Here is a 24499-nt window from a genome sequence, read left to right as displayed (position 1 = left end):
GCTCAGCCAATCCGCGGGCCCCACCTCGATCCCGCCAGCCAATCGAGGCAGGGGGCGGAGCCACCCGTAAGATAGGCGTTGCGGTGGGAAGGGAAAACCCAGCAGGCTCTGTTCGCGAGATCTGGGCTCTAGGCTCATGGCAAGGAAACCAGGGCCCCCACTCCTGGTTGCAGCGTCCCTGCGTGCACACGTTAGCAAATATTCCCGAAGAGGGGTTGGGGAGGTGACGGCTGCCTTGGGCGTGGGGAGAGTGAGCCCTGCGGTGTAATGGAAAAAACGGATTCTGGAGGTGGACTTACTGAGGTGGGTGGTTTGAGCACAGCCCCTCCCACTAACCGGCTCTTGATCGTGAATAGTCTCTCTGAACGTTTTCTTTTTTCCATGAAATGGGAAAATGATATAGATTCGTGAGATGATGTATAGAAAGCCCTGCTCACGGTACTTGGCCTGTAGTAAGGTTTCAGTAAGTGGTCTCCATTCCTGTTATATGAGAGGCAACAGGTTCAAAAAGTTCCACTGACTTGCCCAAAGCCACCCGGAAAGCCTGAGCAGAGCTGGGACCAGGACCCTGGACTGCCTCTCAGTCTAGGGCTGTTGCAATATGTTGTTAAGTTGCAGACAAAGTTCAGAAATAAGAGGCAGTTTGGAGAAAAGAAAAAAAACACTGATTTCCAGCTTGACTTACCAGAACTGATGAGCAAAGTAACACTAAGATAAAGGTAAGGAGGTGGCACCTCCAGGTGGAAGGCGAGAAGACATGTTAGTATAAATATGCAGGTGAAACTGCTTACCAGGTAGGAGGAAAGGCAGGGCTGAGGCTCAGAGTAGCGGTCTGGGCCAGAGAGAAACCTGAGCCATTCAGAGCAAGACCAAGACCAAGGGTAGTTAGACTGCTGGCGGAGAGAGCGTACAGAAGAATGAGCCTGGGCAGATGGGAAGGCAGGAATGGAGAAAAGAGACTAGAAACAGGTGATAGAACTAGGGTGGTCCTGAGGTGGGGAGACCCACAGGGTCAAAGGCCCAGTGCAGTCCAGGAGAATAAGGAAGAAGAGACCAGGAGACTTGGGGATCTGCTGGAGATAGCAGATTTGTTGGCCAAGGGAGGTGAGGAAGCAGACAGGACAAAAATAGACCTTTTCTGAGTCACATTGGTTGTTAAAGCAGATGGCAAATGGACCCTGGGCTAAACAGGGTCCCAGAGTTGAGGGGTTTTGAAGAAGTGCACCTTTGGAGGGCAGGAGGAAGCAACCAAAGGAAAGAGGGGTTCACTCATCCGTGATATGCTAGACCGGATGGCACATGTGTTCTGTCAAGTTTAACTGACAGTCAACCTCTGGGTGAGGCTGAGCAACAGACCCTGACTACAGAGAAAATTAAACGCAGCGCTAAAGTAACTCAGGAACTTCATGCTAAAGAAAACCATTATGGTTTTGAATACTTTGTGAATAAGTGAAAATTAAAGGGAAAAAAGGTGAAACCACGTTTAAAAATACAACCACGCCACAAAAGCAAATTAGGCTGATGTCATTTGTGATGACATAAAAGCCTTCGGTAAATTAGAGTAGTGCTATATAACTTACTAGAGTAAGGAGAAAAAGACAAATTTTTTATTTCATTCTCCCTTTTTAAAAAGCCAGTTTCCAGAGCTTTCTGAGGCGTTTTCTGCTTGGGTAATGAACCAATGTTCAATATATATAAATGGGTGAGAGCATGTGGGAAGGTCTTAAAAACAAAACCAATGAGGGATTTTTTTTTTTTTTCTGTTATTGGCAAGAGAGGGCAAGGAAGAACTTAGCATTGCAGAAACTGGGGTAACCCAGAGTGCTGGGTCATGGGGATCAAGGTAGAGGAGGGAGACCCAGTTCCCAGACCTGAGACTCCTGGGTCTGAGGCTCCAGGGGTCAGCCCTACTATGCTAAGCCCCTTCTTAAGTTGGTCCCTATAAAGCATCCTACCACGTGGTAATACTACCTAATCATTTGCCATTCTGTGCTCTAGCTACACTGAACTATTTTGGGTTCCCCTAAAGCGTCATGTTTTCTTACCTCCAGGCCTTGGCATAGGCTGTTTTCTGAGCCTGTAGGCTTCCCACTCCTCCACCTCCATGTACTGAGCCATGACTGACCACCTTCTGGTCCATTAATATAGAAGTCACTTCCTCTCAGATTCTTCTCGGGTCTCCCCAACAATCTTCTCTGGGCTCCCAAAAGACTCTTATTTGCCCACTTATTATCTCTTATGGTAACTGCGCCTCGTCTCGTCTGTCTTCTCTTTAGATTGTGAACTTCTTTGGGTTGGGAACCATTTGGAGCACCTGCTCAGCACGAATAGCCTAGGGATACCATGGTGAACAAGATAGTCCATACCTCTGCCCATATGTTGCTTAGATCCTTCCTTGAATTATAAGTGTCCTGCAGGGCCAGGAGCTCCTTGAGAGCAGACCTGGACTGTTTCTGACTATATCCCTAGCACCAAGCACACAATTTCTTAGCACTTAATAGGTGCCAATAAATATTTTCTCAGTGCCCAAGTGCAGAAAAGGAAAGATGGCATGAATACTGAGGCATAGCTGACTTCATATGTTTATTCCTCGGGCCACATTCAATCTTAGGCAAACATGACTGTTCCCTGGGTTGCTCCTGAAGTCAGCCTTCTGGAAAGTTCCTCTGAGGAAGAAGTGAATTGTTGATCCACCCAAGTTTCCCAACCCCAGCCGCCAAGGACCTGGTGGTAAGTGACCAAAGTGTCTGATACTCCCAAGTTTCTCAGTTGTTCCATTTACAGGCACCCTTGCTAGTCACACTCCCACCCACACCTACTTCCTGCTTCCTCAACCTTGGTCCCCATCCCTGTGACATAAACATCATTTTTCTACTGTTCCTGAGAAAATAAGCCCACCATCACACCCTGGGGGGTATGGAAGGTAGAAGTCAGCTCATACTGACTCCCTCAGAGAATTTTGACCTGTGTATACACATCTTACCTGCCTCCGTTTTCCAAATGCGACCTCACCCCCCATTCAACAAATAATTTCTGAGTGCCTAGTATGTCAGGCACCTCGCCAGGCACCAGGAATAAAATGGGGAACAAAGAGTTTTCTTGCAACTTGTAGTTTACAATAAAGATCTTCAAAAAGTAAATTTTAAGATCTACCGGGGTTTATGAAACAGTTCATGAATTGTGCAGCACTCCCTCTAGCAAGTAGAGGAATTGTACAAAATGAAAGGTTTTTCTAGACAGAGAGTGGGGCAAGAAAGGTACTCATGAAAGAAAAGGATTGCTCCAGAGAAGGCTGCTTGCTAGGGAAAAACAAGGTATCTTATCGTGCAGATCACCTCATCTTTCTTTGGGGGATGGAGAGAACCCAGGTGGCAGATTTCATTGCTTCTCATGGAAAGAAAAATTTCCTGACCTGTTAAGACCACATTTCAGTGGGGGGTGGAGGAGGGTTTGAAACTGCAATTAGATTGGGTACTAAGCCCTGGTTTGGGAACTTGGTCTATGTGACACCATTTGGGGCCTATGGTTTTCTTTATTTAACAATATAAAATCATGAATTATAATAATAAGGGCAATGAAAAAAAGTTGAGTGCTGGTAAGACTAACAAGGGGGGGGGGCTTCTTTGCATGGGGAGTCATAAAGAGTCTTTTTTTTTTTTTTGAGAGAGAGAGAGAGACAGAGAGAGAGAGTGCAAAGTGGAGGAGGGAGGGACAGAGGGAGAGGGAGAGAGAGAATCTCAAGAAGGCTCCATACTCCACACAGAGCCCGATGCCATGACTGTGACATCATGACCCAAGCCTAAATCAAGAGTGGGATGCTCAACCAAATAAGCCACCAAGGCACACCCAGGAAGAGTCTTTCTGAAGAGTTGATATTTAAGGTGCAAACCCCATCCCAAATTCCTTCCAAATGATAACAATCTCTTCCTATGTCGGGTCACCACATGAGACTGAGACAGAACATTGTCCTGGAAAAAGCAGGACTTTCCAAACAGGGTTTGGAATAAGTCAGGCCTGGGTTCCACTCTCAGCTCTGCCCCTTCCAGAGGAAGAACTTTTCAACTTCCTGCCACAGGCAGGCAAACACCACCAGAGGGCAGGAGTGAGGATTGCAGCAGAAGAAATGTGTGAGACCCCTAACAACCCAGACCTGTCCACCCAGATAGTGGTCTCATTCCTGAACTCTGATTCCCTGGTCTGTTTCCACTGCCTGTGGCCTCCTGGGACCTTCCCTACCCTCAGACCTCATCCGGACAGTCAGCAGCCTTATCTCCCAAATTAGGATAGTGGATCTCTAGGATGTGTCTCTACTTGCTCTTCTCACCTTTAACTTCCAAGAGTCCCCAAAGCTTTAAGAACTTTAATTCTTCTCCCCTCACACTTAGAGATGTTGGCAATCTTATCTCTTCACTGGGTTTTAAGATCTCATGTGTCCTCATGGGCAACTCCCAGACATTCATCACCAGCCCAGACAAAGTCTTCTCCCTGGTTGTCTGCTCAGCTCACAGCCATTTCTAAAAACAGCCCCAGTAGCTCAGAATGCCCCATAGCAACCCCGTCTCAACCATGGATACTGTCAACCTGAGGACAACCAGATTGATCCAGACACGTGCTAAAAGATACTATCCCAGGGGTGTCTGGGAAGCTCAGATGGTTAAGCATCATACTCTTGGTTTCAGCTCAGGTCATGATCTCACAGTTCATAAGATCACGCTCCTCATGGGGCTCTGCACTGACATCGCAGAGCCTGTTTGGGATTCTCTCCCTCCCTGTCTCTCTCTGCTCCTCCCCTGCTCTCTCTCTCAAAATAAATAAACTACAAAAAAAAAAAAAAAATATTAGAGAGCCTGGGTGGTTTAGTCGGTTACGCAGCTGACTCCTGATTTCAGCTCAAGTCATGATCTCACGGTTGTGGAATTGAGTCCTGCATTGGGCTTTGTGCTGACAGCGTGGAGCCTACCTGGAATTCTCTTTGCCCTTCTCCCCCCTCCCAAATAAACATTTTTTTAAAAAGATACTATTCCAGGGGCACCCGGGTGGCTCAGTCTGTTAAGCATCTGACTTCAGCTAAGGTCATGATCTACAGTTCGTGGGTTCGAGCCCCGCATCAGGCTCTGTGCTGACAGTTCAGAGCCTGGAGCCTGCTTTGGATTCTGTCTCCCTCTTTCTCTGCTCTTCCCCCACTCATGCTGTCTCTCTCTCTCAAAAATAAACATTAAAAATTTTTTTTAAAAAAAGATACTATTCCAGCAAATAAGCACATGAAAAGATGCTCAACATCATTAGCCACAAAACCACAATGAGATTCCAACTCACACTCATGAGGATGTCTAGAATCAGAAAGACAGATCACAAGGACATGGAGACATAGGCACCCTTAGACACTGCTGCTGGGAATGTAAAATGGTGCAGTTGCTTTGGAAAACAGTTGGCAGTTCTTCAGAAGGTTAAACACAGAGTAAACATATGCCCCAGCAATTCCACTCCTCACATATACCCAAGAAAATGAAAACATGTCTACACAAATATAAATAAAATGTAATATAGCCATACAATAGACTATTATGGGAAAAGAAAGGAATGAACTACTAATGCATGCTATAACATGGATGAACCTGACACTGGGATCTCGTCATGGGGTATTCATTAGTTGAAACTTGCAAGAACATTCAAATGAGATAAATTTTGGGGAAAAGAGGTTGGATGTTGCAGGGGCATGATGGATATCATCAAATATTTACAGGACTCCACTGAAAAAGCTGGATTAGTTTCCCCCCCCCCCTCCCCGTGGCTCCATAGGCCCAAGAATGTTAGAAATTTGGATAAACAAGAGTTTTGTATAGGGGCACCTGGATGGCTCAGTTGGTTAAGCGTCCAGCTTCGGCTCAGGTCATGATCTCACAGTTCATGAGTTCGAGCCTCGCATCGGGCTCTGTGCTGACAGCTCAGAGCCTAGAGCCTGCTTCAGATTCTGTGTCTCCCTCTCTCTCCCCCTTCCCCGCTCATGTTCTGTCTCTCTCTCTCTCTCAAAAAATTAAAAGAAAATTTTTTTAAATCTTAGGAGTTTTTTACAAAGACTGCTTACCTAACTAAATAATAATAAAAGATAAAGATGCCTTATTATTCTAGAGATAAAGAACTTTGTTTTTCTAAGATGGAATATATTGGCTTATAAGGAGTGAGCTCCCCATCACCAAGGCATCCAACTAAAGTCAGGCATGTTACAAGGCGGGGGCTCCAGCATTAGCAGAGGGATTCAAGTAGAAGAGATCTCGTTTCTTCTTTAGGGAGCTTGGATTTCTTGGCATTTTAGGTTCCCATAGGTGTCTAGAGATAGAACTTTGTTAGTTCCAGATTGGTGGTCCCTGATTTTGGGGTCAATACAAGACTTCCTTGTACTGATCTGTATTATCTGCTGCCACTTTGGCCCTCTGTTCCTCAAAATATACTCATTTTTCTGGTTGGGTTTAAAGGAGGGTAAGATAATTAATGTGAATTAATACGGTTTAAAAGAGAAATATGGTTTGAATAATGTGAATTAATACGGAAGAGAAATGTGGTTTGAAATAACTGTCACACAAGATCACAAAACTGATGGGAGGCAAATCAGGGTTTGACTGTGCTCTCAAAACCAGAGTTCTCAGGCCCTCCTTTTAATCACATTGCTTGTATATCCAAACACCCAAAGGGAGATGGTGGGGGAGGGGGAACTAAACACCTGACAGCCATTCTCTGCCCAGAGGTTTTCACAATTCACTCATTTGGTGTTATGAATTGAATTGTGTCCTCCACAAATGCGTCTGTTGAAGTCCTAACATCTAGCACCTCAGAATGTGACCTTGTTTGGAAATAGCATCTTTGCAAATGCAAGTAGTTAAGATGAAGTCATTAGGGTGGGCCCTAATCCAAGGTGACTAGTGTCCTTATAAAAAAGGAGAATTTTCACACCAACATGTACAGAAAGAGAACTCCATGGAAAGTGGCACAGGGAGGAGATGAGGTCTATAAGCCAAGGAGAGAGGCATGGACCAAATCCTTTCCCCATGGCCGTCGGAGGAATCAACCCTGCTGACACCTTGATTTTGGATTTCTAGCATCCAGAACCGTGAGATGACACATTTCTGTTGTTCAAGCCACCTAGTTTGTGGTATTTTATTATGGAGGCCCCAGGACACTAATACACTGGGTCATCGAGGAAATGTGCACGGAGTGCCAGCGTGAGGCACAGCAATGGCTAGTGCACACGTAGCCAAAGCACCACTATCTGCAGTGAAGGAGACAGGGAGCAGAGAAGCCAGTGCCAGGATGGTGAGAGCAAGTCACCAAGGCCATCAAATGAGGACCCCAGGGAAGAAACCCTGGCTGCAGGCCAATGGGGAGGCTAACACCTTTCTGGAGGTTCTTGAAGATGGGGTGGGTTTTGCTCATGCAGGTGGAGGAAGAATGAACAAGTCCCGTGCAGGAACATGCAGATGGCTGGGCCAGGAAGGACTTGTGGGGACTGAGGGGCAGGGAGTGAGGCTGGAAAGGTGGGGAGGTTTTGTGTGTGTCTCTGGGGTGAGCAGCGTAGGGATGACAGGTCCAGGATGGGACACTGAAAGATTGGTCTCAAGTGGCCCATGACGTGGGAACGTGGATTTCCTCAGCTTCATTTCTTCTTTTTCCCTCTATCTGCCACCTACTGAAGCACCTGCATCACTGAGAGCTCTGGATTTCAAAAGTTACCACCCACATGAGCTTCTCCCAAGTCCAGTGGACCTGGTCTAGTAGCCCCCGTTAGCTCTCTCACACCAGCCCGCTATTCTCCGGGAAGAGCACAAAGTGGGAAGAGAAGCCGGTCTTGCTCTGCACTCTGGGGTCTTACAACAGTCACTCTGAGCCTCAATTCCCTCATCTGAAAGATGGGGTCAGAATCCTCACGCTACCTCCTTGAGTAAGATAATGGGCATGTAAGAGCCATACAAATTGTAGTGTGCCATGAACACACCGGGGCCAGCATTTCTTTTGTCAGAAGTGGGGCTCAGGACTGGTCAGACTGGAGCCGGTCAGGGTGGCAGGGTGATTGTTCGTAGGATTTAGACAGGTAGTCCTGGGGGGCACTGGGTGGCTCCGGAAGCAGGGAAACAATGGTCTGATGCCCCAGCAAGAGAGGAACCTAAAGGCCAATCAGAGACAAGGTGGAAGATGACCTGGTCCCTGGAATGCACAAAGCCAAGAGCTGGACAGGAGTTCCCAACCCAGGAGCTGGCTGGGGTCCTATGGACTTCTCAAGTTTCCCCAGGGTCCTGCCATCCACTCCCAGAATCCCTCAGTGCCAGGCTACTGCCCTGCTAAGCTGCCCGCTTCTCATTCAACTGCTACAGCAGCTCGTAGGTGCACAGCTGGTCACATGCACGCTTAGCTTAGTCGACCACAAACAGAGGCCAATGGCATAGGCTGTTCCCAGGTCTTCTGAAGAAGTTACCCCTCATGGGCATCAAGCACTTTCACACTCAGCAGAGAGAACAGCAAAGCACTCCCAATTTACAAATGGGAGAACAGAATTCCAAGATTGCAAAGGGTCTTTAGCAAGTTCACCAAAGTGGTATATGACAGGACTGCCTTCCACAACACAAAATGGTTAAAAACGGGGACTGTATTTGCAGAATGCTCAGTTTGCCTGCCCCCTGCCCACCCCCCCCCCCCCCAAGCATTTTACGTCTCCAGCTCTGAAAACCTTACACTCGGTCCTGAACCTCTGGAACCAACAGGGTGTGGTTAGCCAGCCTCTACTTTGTCCCAGAGTGAGGAGGAAGAAATATGCCCACTTACCAGAACAGAGTCTGGAGCCAGAAAGCCCTAAAGAGGCACATTCATAGAGAGGAGAAGCTTTGGATTTGGGCATAGCTGGATTAGGATCCCAGCCAGGCTAGCTATTTACTGGCTACATGACTCTGGATAAGGAACTTCATCTGTTCTGTTTTGTGTGTGTGTGTGTGTGTGTGTGTGTGTGTGTGTGTGTGTGTGTGTTTTGAGAGAGCGAATGGGAGCAGGGGAGAGGGGCAGAGGGAAAGAACCTTAAGTAGGCTTCATGCCCAGTGTGGAGCCTGACACGGGGCTCAACCCCAAACCCTGAGATCATGACCTGAGCCGAAATCAAGGGTCAGACCCTTGAGGACTGGGCCACCCAGGTGCCCCAGTGCACTTCACCTCCTGCTACTTCAGTTTCCACATCTGTAAAATGGGGATTACAGTTTATTATTTCACAGGGTTTGAGGATTAAAAAAATAATCCTCTCAATAAATGGCCATCTGCTCCTTGACTGGAAGCATTAGTGCCCTCTAGTGGCAGATATACATCCTGCTCATGCTGATGAGTCTGCAAAGTTACTTCCAGAACACTGAGTAGTCGGACTGGTCAAGGCGTATTTACCAGGATTTTTCTTTCTCTTTTTTTTTTTAAGTTTATTTATTTTGAGAGAGAGGGAGAGGGAGGGAGGAAGGGAGAGAGCGAGAGAGAGAGAACGAGTGGGGGTAGGGATAGGGAGAGGTAGGGGAGACTCAGGATCTGGAGCAGGCTCCGTGCTGACAGCAGAGTCCAACGCAGGGCTCAAACTGGAGATCGTGACCTGAGCCGAAGTGGGACGCTTAACCAACTGAGCCACCCAGGTGTCCCGCTAATATTTCTATTGCAGTTTTTGGAAGATATCTCACTCATCAGTCCTAGAGGTGCAGCCCACATCTGGCCTCCTCACTGGTCTCCAGCTACCGGTCTATCCCTTTTACTCCATCAGCCTAAAACAAAGCTGACATTTTCTATCAGTTCAAACCCTTACCTACTCCTTGGAAGGGCTCTGGGGTAACGGAGTAAAGCAGGAGTAACTGAAGGATTCCTGTTGCTGAAGAGAACTTGGGATTGTACCCCATTCAGATCTGTACAGCTGGAAGAGAGCTGTAAGCTCATTTTAGTTCAGGCCCTGTAATTTCAGCTGAGGAACTGGAGACTCACAGAAAGGAAGTGCTGTGGGGAGGGGGCCAAATGCCAGCCAGTGGCCAGGCTGGGGCTAAAACAGGGTCTCTGGATTCTGAGACCTTCCTCACCAAGTACCACTCCTGCTTCTCTAGGGTTGAGGTGGGGCAGTGCCTTAATGGATACCCATCTCGTCACAAACCCCTCCTGCCCTGGAGTGAAGTCCCTTTCATCAGACAGAATAGCTCCAAGGGTAATTTTCTTTCTCTATATGCCCTCCCAATACCTCTGGGACAAGTTATAAGATACTTGGTCAGAGATTATGAGGCTGACCTAATTGGCTCTAGGAAGAATTTCTACACTTGCTGCAATCTTGGTGGTTTTCCTGCAGAGCAACTGTTTGGCCGACCTAAGCTTATGTCTAAGTCAGCTGGTAACTTGACTCCCTTTTCAAACTGTCAACACAGCGGTATCATCAGCCTCATTAAAATTGATGTCAGCACCACTTGACAGGGCTGGAGAAAAGGGAAGGTCATGGCCTAAGGGTGGAACCACCTTCATGGTTCTGTCTCACCTTTCTCTGGGGGTAGTGTAGTGTAGCCCAAATAGGAATGCCAGAATGGAAACATGGGACTGTCGTTAACTACCCTCATGCGGGCACTGGTCAGGAGTCCTCATGCCGGTGAGGAGTGGGGACTAGCGTCTTACACAATGCTTCTGCATTCCTGTCAGAAGTGGCCAGCACTCTTGGGCTTGGATTCCTGGAGCAGAATGAGAAAACTAAAGGTAAGAGCACCAAGTTGAAAACTGGGCCATGTGGCTTCTAGGCCAGGTTCTTTCACTTCACCAGGAAACCTTGGGCTAGTCCTTGATTCACTTGCCTGTGCCTCAGTTTCCTCGTCTCCACAATGAGTATTGGTTCCTTTTTATTTACAAATGTTTCAGATGCAATCAAGACATTCCAACATATTACACAGGGAGAGAGCAGCTGCTGTGGCTGGAGGGCAGGTGTGAGGAAGAGACCCACTCCACCTACGCCCCGCACAAGCAAGGTGAGACCAGCCATCCAGCCCAACACAGCTCCCACCCAGTTTAGACAGTTGATAACTCACATTTACTGCAAAAGCTGGAAGCAAACCTGCTCAGTGAGGGTCTCCTTCAGATGGGAGACAACTCCAGAAATAGGGTCCACTCTGTGGCCTCATCACCAAAATGCTTGCTTGTCAACAATTTAAAAATAATCTTTAGTCAAGAGCAGGTGAGCCTCAAGGCCCTCCCAGAGGGCAGCATGTCACAGACTTCTGGAGAACCCTATTTAAAAAAAAAAAAAAAAATGATAGAAATGAAAACCTGGCTTGGTAATTTCCCAGACATCTTCACCGGCCACATGTAGTAGGTCAAACTGACATTTTACAAAGTGAATGCCCAAGAATGAATGACCTTCAAAGGCTCCCTAGAAGTCCCAAATTAGTGCTGCAGTCTCACCTGCCATTCCTGTATTCTTACCCATCCTCTAGGCAAACTTGCCCATTTGAATCTAAAGGTACTTATCAGGTGCCAACCTCAGACCCCTGTTCATCATGCTCCTCCCTCCTTCCCCCATTCCTCTTCTAAACCGTTTTATTTCTAAACCTGTAGTGGCAGCATGTACGGCTGAAATATTTTTTCTAGTAGACATTCCCAATCCTTCTAGATGGATGCCATCTTTCCAGTCTCTGTATTACTCTCACACTTACCGGAGCTCTAGCTGCAGGTACTAGTTAAGTATCACTCCTGCGTCTGTCTTCTCTTCCCTACTAGTTACTGTGAGCATATCCAACAGCTCGCTTGTCTCCATCCCAGCCCTCTCCCACTTGTCCAGCTAGGGAGTCTGGCACAGCCTAAGTGCTTTGGTAGATACTGGAAAAATTCTGTAAACTTAAAGAGGCAGGAAAACAATCATCCAAAGTTACTGTTTGATATTTGGCAATATATGCAAAACCTGGGTACGGAAGAAATTGCTTTATAATGTTCGAAGATTTGCCAAATGGCAAAGGCCTTGTGGCTGAAGAAAATATAGTAGTACCCGTTAAACCAGAAATAAAAATTTAATTTTTTGGAATTTCCTTAGCAAGAAGCAAACTCCACTTTATAGCCTAGAGACTTCAATTTTAAAGTACACGATTTGGGAGTACCATTGACACTATGTAACTTTTTCTACACACTCAGATTCCAATCTTTAACACTACTTCTATGCATAAAAACCCTACTCATATCAGTAGCTTATAGTGTTAAGATTTGCTAAAAGAATCCTCAAATCTTCTACTACAAAAAACATTGACAACAAAGTCACGTATCTATTAAATGGTTGAGCCATTGAACACGCAGACTGCTGAACATCTTACCCCTCCCCCAAATCCCTTTAGGATCTTTAAGAATAGAGAAAATTTCCATCTTCTGGAAAAGCTGAGTTGACCTTGGGCAGTGCCTACCCGCTTCCTTGGCAAGGCTTTTCACATGTCATTCCTCTTTAGCACGCCTGTCTTGATAACAAACCATACTCTGTTCACTTGTCAGTCAAACCCTACGTGTTTTGGCCTTGATGCAAAGCCCATTTTTTTTCTTCAGACCTTCCTGTCATTGAGGGTCACAGACCATCAGTGCTACAAGAGACTTCAGAAGCCATTTGGTCACACCCCCTCAATTTTACAGACTGGGAGGTGATCCAGAGGTCAACACAAGGTTATAGAGGAAACCACTGGCAGAGGCAGTAATTAGAATTAGGATCTCCCAGAACCCTGAGTAAGGCTTTTCCCTTTATACTGTTTTTTTTCTTAACTCACCTGTTACTTGAACCTAACATTTTTTATTGGCTTTCAGGGACTCCAGAGCACTGAATTTCAAATGTTGTTTTAAAAAAGTCTAGGGGTGCCTGGGTGGCTCAATCGGTTAAGCGTCTGACTTCAGCCCAGGTCATGATCTCATGGTTTGTGGGTTTGAGTCCCGTGTTGGGTTCTGTGCTGACAGCTCAGAGCCTGGAACCTGCTTAGGATTCTGTGTCTCGCCCTCTTTCTGCCCCTCCCCCACTCATGCTCTATCTCTTAAAAATAAACAAACGATTAAAAAAAAAAAAAAACCAGTCTACTCCCAGGGCACCTGCCTGGGTTGCTCAGTTGGATAAGCGGCTGACTTTGGCTAAGGTCATAACCTCATGGTTCATGAGTTTGAGCCCTGCGTCCGGCTCTCTGCTCTCAGTGCAGAGCCTGCTTAGGATCCTCTCTCTATCTCCCTCTCTCTTACCCTCCCCCACTCGTGTACGCTCTCTCTCTCAAAAATGAAAATTTATAAACAAATAAGTAATAGTCTACTCCCACAGTAGAGAAATGAGAATCAAATTTAAGTGTTCAAAGATCCTATACACTTGTGCATTTCCTCTCAACCACCACCTAATACATACAAATGCCAGAGAAACCAGTTCTGTCGTGTTTTAACATGAGCTTACAATTAAAGTCTAATTTAAAAATGTAAGCATACAACTAGGCTTTACCAAAGAGGAACGTGTTTATTTCACTTAAATTCTTAAAAATACTTTTTTGGCAGTTGACACACAAAATGTCCTAATGTAAAAAAAAAATCTCATTAAAAAGAAAAGAAAAGCATGAAAAAACAGACCCAAAATGTTAAGATTTTATTTACAAAGCTTCTTTGTTGTACAGAAAGTAAAAATGCTGTTACAGTCTCGGTGTAACTGGTAGCCACAGACGGTTGACTCACCAATCACAGCTATCCACGCTACAGCAAGAGTCTTACACGAAAACCTAACAAACGCTTACAATTTTGTTGGGGTGAAGTCCCCAAGCTTGGTGGTGAATTTCCAAGAGGGACTAAATGGAGGAAGGTGGAATGTCACAGGAACTATTCTTTGGCTCTTTGGGTGGGTGGGTATCCTGGGGTTTGTATCACAGCTACCTTTTTTTTTTTTTAAACAGCTACCAAATCCGTATGAGCAGTCCAACCAATACTGAACAGTTCTTTTTTTGCAAGTTATTTGGGGTCTTAATCATCTTCTCCTTCATCGTCTGTTTCTCTCTTCCTCTTTTCACCTTTCCCACTTTCTTCCTCCTCTGCACAATAACAAAAATTCACTTTAAGACAATGGGAAAGGCATTTGTCTAAGTTACTGCTAACGGAGGTAACAACAATGAACTTCTGATGGTTGGGAGATGAAAAAAATGTTAAGACTGATCAAATTGGTAGGTTGTCGATTTTAAGAAGGACAAAATGCACAGGAGCATTTCAAATGACAGCAAGGTTAACCCAGTTTTCTCAACTTTAAGCTGCCATCTAAAAGATGACTCAAAATGTAGCAAGTTAATATTAACTCAAAACGTATTTCTTAGAATTCTTAGGTATTTGAGCCAAAAACACCTATACATCATCCTGTTCTTTCCAATTAGTAAAAATTCATGGCTATGTCAATAAAATTACTTAAATTTGCATTATGTTTCAGAAAGCTCCTTGAAGGCAGGTACTGGACCCCAACTCTTGTATTCAATGTAAAATCTGGTCCAGTACCTGGCACAGAGAGCAGATGTTGAGAAAGTATGAACCAATGGAAAGCAGAGCAAATAATCTGGTACACTGAAACCTATACAGGTAGGAGAATCTATACTCTCAATGAGTAATAAACAGGTGTTTCACTGGTTTTGGCTGTGGTAGGGAAAAAGAATTAACTGTAATAAAACTGGAAAGGTACTATTTATATACTCTGCAAAAATTATGATCTAATTAGAAAGACTTTTTGTCAAAAGAGAGAATTCCAAAACCAGAAATCTCCTGTGTGGCAGTAACCCAAATGATGGGGTCTAAAAACACATTTAAAGTGCGGGACTGAAGGCCAGCCTCCTGCCTGCAGACAGGCATTATTAATCACCATAGAGCAGGAGGTCTGTACCAGCACAGGCTCACTGACAGGGCTATATAAGCCCCTGTGAAGACCACCAGGGCAAAGGGAATTTTATTTTGTTCCCTGTAGTTTTAAAATTCTAAATTCATGGACATTTCCCCATGACTTTTAACTTAGGAGGACCAACGTGCGTGCATCAGACCCACCTTCATCTTCATCTTCATCCTCCTCGTCTTCATCTTCATCAACTTCTCCATCATGTCCAAATTCTTCTTCCTAAAGAACAGTAAATAGCAACCACTATTAGGTTGATCTGCCAAGCTGAGACGTACAAAGAGAAAAACAACTTGCCAATAAATGTAAAAATTCACCAAGGAGAAAACTTTAATATTATCTTTATCTGCTTTAATGTTCTGAGATCTGTTCGTTTTTCTGAATAAATGAATTAAAATTTTCTTTAAAAACTGCTTTTCAGAAGTAAGCATTTTATTTGCCAGACATGTTTATTTAATATACTATTTATAATGGATAATTCGAGAAATGATTAAAAATTTTTTGTTATTTTTTTAATGTTTACTCATTTTTTCCCCCCAAGAAACAGAGAGACAGCACGAGGAGGGGCACAGAGAGAGGGAGACACAGAATCCAAAGCAGGCTGCGGGCTCAAACCCACGAACTGTGAGATCATGATCTGAGCTGAAGTCGGATGCTTAACCGACTGAGCTACAGAGGCGCCCCTAAAAATTTTTAATTTTAGAACAGGTTCAGACAAAACTCTCTGTATTCCCATCCTTATAAAAACCTTTTAGGAACTTAATTTCATTAAATACCTATGAGATTACATAAATGCTCAGCCTTACTTTTTTTGTACTACAAAGAACATGCTTTTTGATGACATTTCATTTTCTTTGCCTATCTTCATGACCTCCCTGAGGTCTGTCAAAGTTAGGTCAATCCTTTCTCTTGTCCTCCCTGGCAGTCAGCTCCTCAAAGATACTATATTACTGGGTGTCCCATAAACTAGACTACCTGCTCTTTCAAGGCAGGACCACATTCTTGTTTAACTTTACATCCCCAAATCTTGAAAACGGCAATCATAGAACGTATTTACCGAATTAGGCTCAACATACAAGAACAGGTTCAGACTTGGTAAACATACCCTCCTGTCCCTTCTTCAACACAACAGAAGGGACAGACCAGACATCAGCTCTCAACATTTCCAGTTTTCTCATCCTATGGAATGAACACCCAACTCACTACTTCCTCCCAATAAGTTAAAGGGTCAAGACTGATAAGTCCACAGAGCCAAGCATTTCACTTAGTATTTACTAAAAGGGGGGAACAGGAATTAACCATGAAACTGTTAATGGTCTATTTACAAGTTTACTAATTGCATTGGAAGTCCTTTTTCTTTTCTTTCCTTTTTCTTAAAAACAATACAAAATAAAATCACCCACATTTTTAACTACAAATAGGAAACAGAGCAGCAAACATAGTTGCACCAACCTCCCCACTGACTTCGTCTTCATCATCTTCCCCTTCTACATCTTCGTCTTCATCTTCATCGTCTTCATCATCAAACTCTTCCTCCTCACCATCCTCATCCTCCTCGTCCTCCTCATCTTCTCCTTCTGAAAACAGTCCAAAGGAATTCATTAAACACCCTTGATGGCCCATAAGGCACACCTGCTAAGGTGCTGGGGCACTTCAGGTTGAGCCACAGAACAAATGCTGTGCTACACCAACGTCCGGGAAACCCATGCCCCTTGGTCGCCCCCTTTCTCCCAGGCTGCTGCAACTCAGTCCCTTTGTCCATCATGATGCCATTACATCTGGAGACCAGGAGTCCTGGCGGACTAGATGTATGCTACAACAGTCAGTGATGAAATGATATTATCTCTGGGATTTGCTTCAAAATAAGGAAGGGGGAAGTGGGTAGGGATGTGTATGTATAAAATAAGATCAGCCACAAATCAGTGATTGTTGAAGCTGAATGATGGGAACATGAAAGTTCACTTTGCTATTATTCCTATCTTTGTCTAGGTCTGAAATTTTCCATAGTAAAAAGTTACCCCCCCCTCCCAAAATAAATAAATAATGAGCTCCTTCTCTGAGGGAAGGGCATCACCATAAAGCCAGCTGCCAGATGAGGAATCTAAGAGAGTAATAACCCTGTGAGAGGAAGGAAATAAGAGGCAGGCTGAGAGGTACCTGCACCCTCTGCGTCTCTACTCCATTTGGCTCAGGCCTCTAGGCAACCAGTTCTTACCTCTCCTGGTCCTGAAGCTCGCTGTGATGTCCTGCTTCCTAGTCTCTGCATATTCTTCCCTTTCTTCTCTGCTTGGCTAACACTGATTCAAACACCTGGGTCTCAGTTAAACATCACTTTTTTCTTAATTGATTTTTAATGTTTATTTCTTTTTGAGAGACAGCATATGGACAGGAGAGGGCCAGAAAAGGGGAGACAGGATCCAAAGCAGGCTCTGAGCAGTGAGGACAGAGCCCAATACGGGGCTTGAACACACAAACCATGAGATCACAATCTGAGCGGAAATCAACAGTTGGACGCTCGGGGAGCCTCAGAGGCTGAGTTAATTAAGCATCCGACTCTTGGTTTCAGTTCAGGTCACACAATCTCATAGTTCCTGAGTTTGAGTCCTGCATCAGGCTCTGTGATGACAGCACAGAGCCTACTTAGGATTCTCTGTCTCCCTCTTTCTTTCTGCCCCTCCCTTGCTCGCTATCTCTCTCAAAAAAATAAACTTAAAAAAAGGGAAAAAAAAAAAAAAGCAGGGGATTGGGCGCTCAACTGAGCCACCCAGGCACCCCTAAACATCACACTTCTCCAAGGTAGACTCACCAGACCTCCTAATCCCAGCTCACAAGCTCTTACAGAAGCACCTGATGCTTCTCCTTACCTCATGCTTTACTCACTTGTGATTATTTAACACTTCTCTTCTCAGTAGACAGTAAGCACCAAGAAGACAGGAACCAAGTCTGGTTTTTACCTTCAGAACTATATACCTCAGTGCCCGACACCTAAGAAATGCGCAAATTTGTTGCCTGACTGATACTCCCTCTCAGGAGCTGCTCTCCACCCTCCAAGTAATTTCCGTACATGCTCCTGCACACACAGCCATTCAACCTGTTTAAAGTGAGCTTAATTAAATAGACAAAAAGGCACAAATGGTTTTCAGGAATAACGGAGAACCTGCAAGTCAAGGGAGTAAGTGAACATTTGGAACAAAGGGAGATGTCCTATTCTGTGTCCACTTCACAACCTACATCCCACCCTTTATTACCTTGTCTCAAATCTGCCATAAAACTGCAAAAGTGCTACCAGAGTACTACACTATTAATTTGCACCCAAGCTGCCTGATAGATTTCCTCCTCTACTTTTCTTGCTCATTTCTTTTTGTGGATTTTTATCTTTAAAGAAAAAGACATTTAAAATAATGCTTCAAATACAGTAATACCAGATTCCAGCAACATCAGGAATTCTGAGAGTAAGTTTTCTTCATGCTGACTTATGTGAAAAGTGATCGCTCTGCTTCCTTTTAAGCCAGTGGAGAGGCGAGAAACTATTTATCCTAAGTGGCTCAGAATCAGTGGGTCACCATGCAAGGAAAGCTGCTTTATTTACATTTGGATATAACGGACATGTACCTAGTATCTACGAAGTGCTAGGCCTTGTGAATAAAGATGAAAAAGATAGTTCCTACCCAAGAAGATCGTAATAGCATAGCTCAAAGGGACAAGAACAGCAGAGAGACAGGTTATGAAAGAAGTAAATGAGGGGATGCTTTAGCACACACGGAAACCTAACCTAGCTCACGGGCATCAGGAAGTGCAATCTGGAAGTGCTGACAGAGCGTAGTTTGTGAGGATTAAGTCAAACAGTAACCAAGAAAGGGGAATAACTAGAACAGGCAGGGAGACATGAGAGATGATGGTCCTTTTAGTAAAGGGTAAACCACAATTACTTCAATATGTTAGGGCACAGTCTATGATCTCTCCAAATTCAAGACTAACTAGCTAACAAGCCATTTTTATTTCGAATCATTTGAAGGCTTCAATGTCCCAAGGGCTTCTTAAAATTCAACAGAAGTCCTAATCCCAAATTAATGGAATGCCTATACACATGCGTACTATTTTTCTCCATAACAACAACATTCTGGAGCTTCCTCATGACCTTTGAAAGGCAAAAATTAGGTTCACTGGATGTTATGGCCACTCACCTTCATCCTCCTCTTCTTCATCCACACCATCCACCTCGGCATCTGAGTCAGGCGCTTCCCGATCCTCTCGGTCATAGCCATCCAGGTAGGTCAACTGAGGCAGGAGCTTAAAGACACTCTCTCGGTAGTCATTCAGGTTAGTAACCTCACAGTTAAACAGATCCAGGCTTTTCAGATATTCCAACTTTTTCTGAAGAAAAGGATCAAAAAACATACTTTCTAAACCAAAGGCACATAAGCAACAAAACCCATCTCTCAAAGAGGTAAAATTCTAGGCTCTGTTCAGTTAGCTGCTACCAACTCAGTTTTATACTCAGGAAAACATTTCAAGTCCTTTGCAACCTTTATAGTAAGTCACCAGATTTTACCTTCTACATCTACCTTCTCAGAGAATGGTCTTTTTCTGGCAGCATTAGTAGTTTTAAGAAAAATAAATTTGAAAAAATATTTAAACTAGATCTTTTCACTGTATGAGACAAATCAAACAGGTTCAATAAATTTGGTTCAAAACTTAAGTTTTAACATCTAAGTAACTCAATAGTCAGTAAGAACTTGATGGATATCAAGCCTAGTCTTCAAAGCTCTGGGGTGACAGGATGGGAAAAAAATTCACTCAATCAATCAATTCAATCTTAAGGTAGTTGAGATTTCTATTCGAAGACACAAATGTGAAACACTAGAGAACGGAATATAATAAAGCACAAAGTGTAGTGATACGGTTACTCTCCAGGAAGAGAGGAGGCAGTACAGGCTGGGGAAAGGGTGGGGGGCACTCAGAGTTGAAACTTCAGGAGAGGAACATTACTCTTTTTTAATTTGGGGGGAGGCGGGGAGATCAATACTATTACCAGAGCTTTCTGATATAAAATTCTTCTGATTTTACCATACCCTGAAATTTTGTGGCAATACCTCATTTGTTTAGAACTTTGTCTTCTATCTGAAACACAAAATAGTTGAGATTTAAAGCTTGGGCCAAGGAAAGTGCTCTGAGTAGCCAAAGTAGATAAGAAACTGTCCATTTGTTTTACTCAGAGATTCATTTGTTATTACAACTGTGTACTAGTATTTCTATCCCAGCTCTACTAAGTTGTGACTCAAGGTGAAAGAAGACATTGGGAGGGCAGAGGTAGTATATTATAGGCAAGTAAGGAAAGAGCAGCAGAAGTACAGCAGAGCCTCTCAGGAAGGAGAAGAGGGACAAGTGTTTAAAAAGCAAACATAAAACATGAAGCAGCATGTAGCCTGGAGCCCTCTAGAATATGGCCAATAAGCCCGGAGGGCATATGACATATAGCTTCATAAATGTCACTTTTAATGGTTCTGAATCAGGAGAAAAAGCTTGGTATTCTCTGAGAAAGTAGTACTAACACAAAAAAACTAAGAGGATCTCTGTGTAAAGTTGAGTTGGAAAACATAAACATCGTTTGAAGGCTTTGATGTTTTATTGGGAAAACTATTTCAACATTTACAAGAACCTGGGAAGAAATGTAGATGAAAAAAACCTTGTCATCAGGAGTTGAGGTATCTGACTAATTCTGGAGAGTTACAAAATTATTTAAAAATCTTTGCCCTAAAGCAGGGCTTGGCAAAAATCAACTGGCCCATCCTGGTCCACTGCCTGTTTTTGTAAAACATGTTTCATTGTAACTCGGCCATGTATCATGTACAGCTTCTTTTGTGCCACAATCACGGCAAAGCTGAGTAGTTGCAACAGAGACTGTATGGCCTCAGAAGCCCAACAGATCTACTATCTGGCCCTGTAGAGGAAAGGGTGGCTGACCCCTGCACTTACAGAATCTTCATCTTCCTGGTCAAAGAGGTTCCTACACGTGTTTTATTTTCACTGAGCAGCCCTTGGGAACAGACAGCCAGGCAGGGAACACCGAACAGGGTTACGGCAACAGGCAAATGCACTCCTCAAAACACCAATGTACAATGATCCAAGAGTTTATGGATCAAATACTGTGCTTATGTAAGTTAGTCCCCTGAGGTCATAAGAAAGCTGTCCCCGAACTTCTAATGACAGGGAGAGCTGCTTTTATGTTGTGTAGCTTTCAGATTAGGTTCCCCACTGGGCAGGCCCTGACCTCCAGAAGCCCAGGTAGGACTTCTTGCCAAAGAGGGAAAAAAACGTCGAAATACCACCCCAGACAACTAGCTGACACACTGGGAACTCTTTTCTCATCACAAAAAGGTTGACTCTATACCAGCTAAGATATAACCACAAGTAAATTTAGGCAGCTTTCCCAAAGTCTAAAAATTCTTTACTCAAGGAACGAGCCATTCACTTCTCAAAATTATACTCGGGAAATGGATGCATAAAAATACATACAACCCCTAATCTTTAATGTTCTACAGTGCCTCAAGCCCTTTCTCTAATTCCATCTACTATCACAGTAGACAGGCCTCCACGGCTCACCTATTACTGAAACTCCATGTATCTGTGAGGTTTTTGGCTACTTAAGAAAAGGACCCGTTATGAATAATTCAAACATGCCAAACAGTATGCTAGAAAACGAAGTGAAAGCAAATAACAAAATTCCAAGTAATTGTAGTACTCCAGAATTGCTTAAAATATTAAAATTGTGCTTTAAGGCCCCAAACATACTACCCACAGATTATTCAGGACCCCAATGTAATGTGTAAATACTGCTAAAAAAAACAAAAACAAAAAAGAAACCCAAAAATCAGAATGCTACCATACCAGAAATTTGGCCTAAAACTAATAGGCTAGCCATAATAAACATTAAACATTTTATTAACAATAATTTTGCTTGCCTTCTTAGAATTTAGAAGGGCTTTGGGGGATGGTTTGGATGGCCCAGGTCTCTTAAAAAAGGTGTCCAAGGAAGTTTGAATTGATGCCTTCTTTGTCTCTCGATTAATGTCCCTGTAGCAAGCAGAGGCATTCACAATCATTGCATTGACTGTAAGAACTGGGCTCAAAGTAGACGGTGTTCAAAATGTACGTGGTTAATGAGGATGAGGATGGTGTTTTTCCCATTGAAGAAAACTTTCAGAAGACAAAATGGACCCAACATTCCCCCCCTTCACCTTCTCCTACAGCTTTTTTTTTACTCAGGGATATAACTTCCGGAGACCTACCCTAACACCCGTAGGAATGTGAACAACAAGTTCAGAAGAATGGCAGGAGCCCAGGCTTTTCCACGCGGGGTGTGCAGCACTGTGGCTCTGTCACTGGCTAGCCAAGTGTGTGACTCTGGACAAGGGATTCAGACTCTCCCAAGCCTCAGCTTCCTCATATGTAAAATGAGGGCCATGTTATTTCTATTCTATTTGTAGAAATATTTTTTGAGGAATACTAATGAGACAACACACATAAAGCATCTACTACAGTGTATGATATGTAACAGATCCTCTAAAAACGGTAAATACAATTATGATTATTTCTCATTCTTCACTGTCCTTGGGGACTGAGACTTTCACAACCACCAAATGGCCCTCATTCATCAATGACCAGGTCAGAACACCCAAGAAAACAAATCCCATACAAGGTTTGCTTCTGCTCTGCCTCTGTGTGCTAGGACACTGACAAAGGCTTCTGGTGAAACATCAAAGAGGACTCCAGTTGGCATAAGAATTAGGCAACAGCCAGTCATCCAGCATGAGAAGGTACTGTGTGGCACTCTGTTCTAGAAAAAAGGTGTTCTTACGCTCACAATGACTGTGAATCGATAGGCCTATCATTGACACATAAACAATAAAGGCTTGGTGTAGCCTGTCAACTGGGAGACACCAGCACTTACTTTAGTACTCCTGTTGGAATTCCCAGTTTAAGGTCAATTTGGGTATGAAATAAATTTGTAGGTAAAAAGAATAGGTCCCAAAGGCAGTGGAAAGATTGGCAGAGTTGGATTTGAATCGCTAGATATGTGGCCACTGAGTAATTATTTAAACTCTCTAAACTTGGTTTCCTCATCTCTAAAAGAGGTACAGCTCTTCTCTTTTCTCTGGGTTCTAGGAGGACACATTGGGCAAATGTTAATGTCCTCAAATACAGCAAAACTCAATAAATGTTTGCTTAAATATTGGAAATGGGGACTGGTTTGGAGGAAAAGAATAGAACCAGTAAAAAAGGAAGGAGCCCAAGTACCTGGGGTGTACCTGTAACAGAAAAGGGGACAAAATTCATGAAGCAAAGCTAAGAAACAGGCTCCTAAACATTTGAGAAATATGAGCTAAATGTGGTCCACTTAATGAAACATAAAAATAAAGGGACTCAATAAAAGGCAATTTAGCCTACATTGGAGTAGAGCCTTAATTATTGATTAGAAGGGAAAAGATGCTGTAATTCTGGCAGGAAATCCTTTGTTAAAAGAAGTCACAATTTAACTACCTTCCCTTCCTTGAAATACTAATAAAGCATTCTGTACAAGTGATGTGAAACCCAAATATTTTAATGTATTGTGACATCAGAATTGAAAGAGATAGTAGAGAAAGATGCCTTATCCTCTTGGGTTCTACTCTTCCAGATCTTGAGACACCTCCTATATGCTTACATAAACCTCTTCCAATTAACATTTGTAAGGTGAGTCAAATGGAAACACTTGACTTTATGTATACATAAAAACAGTAAGAAGCCACAGCTTCTTTGGATAGTATGAAACAAGCTGGAGTTCCATTAGCCATATTAAAATGGAATTCTGTATATATGCCAAATTTACAGAATATCATAGAGAAATCAGTCACTTAACAATCTTAAATTCATAGAAATTTCCAGGTGGCAGCCAAACAGAACAGCTTGGGAGGCTGCCCCACACCTTGCATTAACCTCTGTCTCCAGCTCTTTTTTGGCCTACAATCTCCACATGGACTGGACCCCCATTAGTACAGTTTCCCGACTTACAAAGCAGAGTTAAGAGTATTACCTTATTTTATTCTCAGAACTTCTAAGTAAGGTAAGGCAGGGATTATTAGCCTTCCTGCTTCATAAGTGAGGAAACTGAGGCCCAGGGAGAAGAAACAATTTGCCCAAGGTCACACAGTGAGCCTGCAACTCAACTGGCACTTAAACTTATCTTTTCATAGCTTATCCTAGTATGTAAGACTGAGGAGGATTTTGCAATTCCCATGCAAAACTTTAGCCAACAGCAATCCAGCTGGGGCACAAAATCAATTAGAAGACCTAAAACTTACTGGAGCTGTCCTTGGACTGTTCCACCTACAACTCAGATATGCCACCAGTATGAATAGCTTTTTCTATAAAAGTATAACAGTATAGAATAGCCTGGCCAGTCCGGGGGGAAAAAAATTAAGATAAATGTTTAAGGCTATGGTCAATATATGAAACTCAAAAAAGACAAAAAAGAAAAGAATTCCCCTGTGAAAGGACACCAGCGCAGTATCAGGTAGGGAGAGCAAAGCCATAGAACACAGAACTAGAAAGGCCCTGATCTTTAAAACTTCT

General features: G+C 43.6%; 1 protein-coding gene and 1 long non-coding RNA gene across 4 annotated transcripts in view; one reads left to right on the top strand and one right to left on the bottom strand.

Moving 5' to 3' along the window:
* The first annotated feature begins 16 nt into the window (after positions 1–16).
* LOC123593276 lies at positions 17–15301 on the top strand. The gene is made up of 3 exons (XR_006710228.1): positions 17–303; positions 2612–2730; positions 15011–15301. It is a non-coding gene; the product is annotated as an uncharacterized LOC123593276 (long non-coding RNA).
* Positions 13601–24499, bottom strand: part of ANP32B (acidic nuclear phosphoprotein 32 family member B) — a 26665-nt gene continuing 15766 nt past the window's right edge. For 2 of the 3 annotated variants that reach the window (XM_045468914.1, XM_045468916.1), the window contains 4 exons: positions 19072–19261; positions 16340–16464; positions 15040–15109; positions 13601–14072 (listed from right to left, as the gene is read on the bottom strand). In XM_045468914.1, the coding sequence (XP_045324870.1) occupies positions 13984–14072; positions 15040–15109; positions 16340–16464; positions 19072–19261 (474 nt within the window). In that variant the 3' untranslated portion in view covers positions 13601–13983. The remainder of the gene's footprint in view (positions 14073–15039; positions 15110–16339; positions 16465–19071; positions 19262–24499) is intronic. The other variant, XM_045468915.1, reaches the window with a different exon arrangement.

The sequence above is a fragment of the Leopardus geoffroyi genome, chromosome D4, assembly GCF_018350155.1.
Source record: "Leopardus geoffroyi isolate Oge1 chromosome D4, O.geoffroyi_Oge1_pat1.0, whole genome shotgun sequence".
NCBI lineage: Eukaryota > Metazoa > Chordata > Mammalia > Carnivora > Felidae > Leopardus > Leopardus geoffroyi.
Note: the sequence above shows the minus strand (reverse complement) of the source record. Positions and strands in the feature narration are given on the sequence as shown.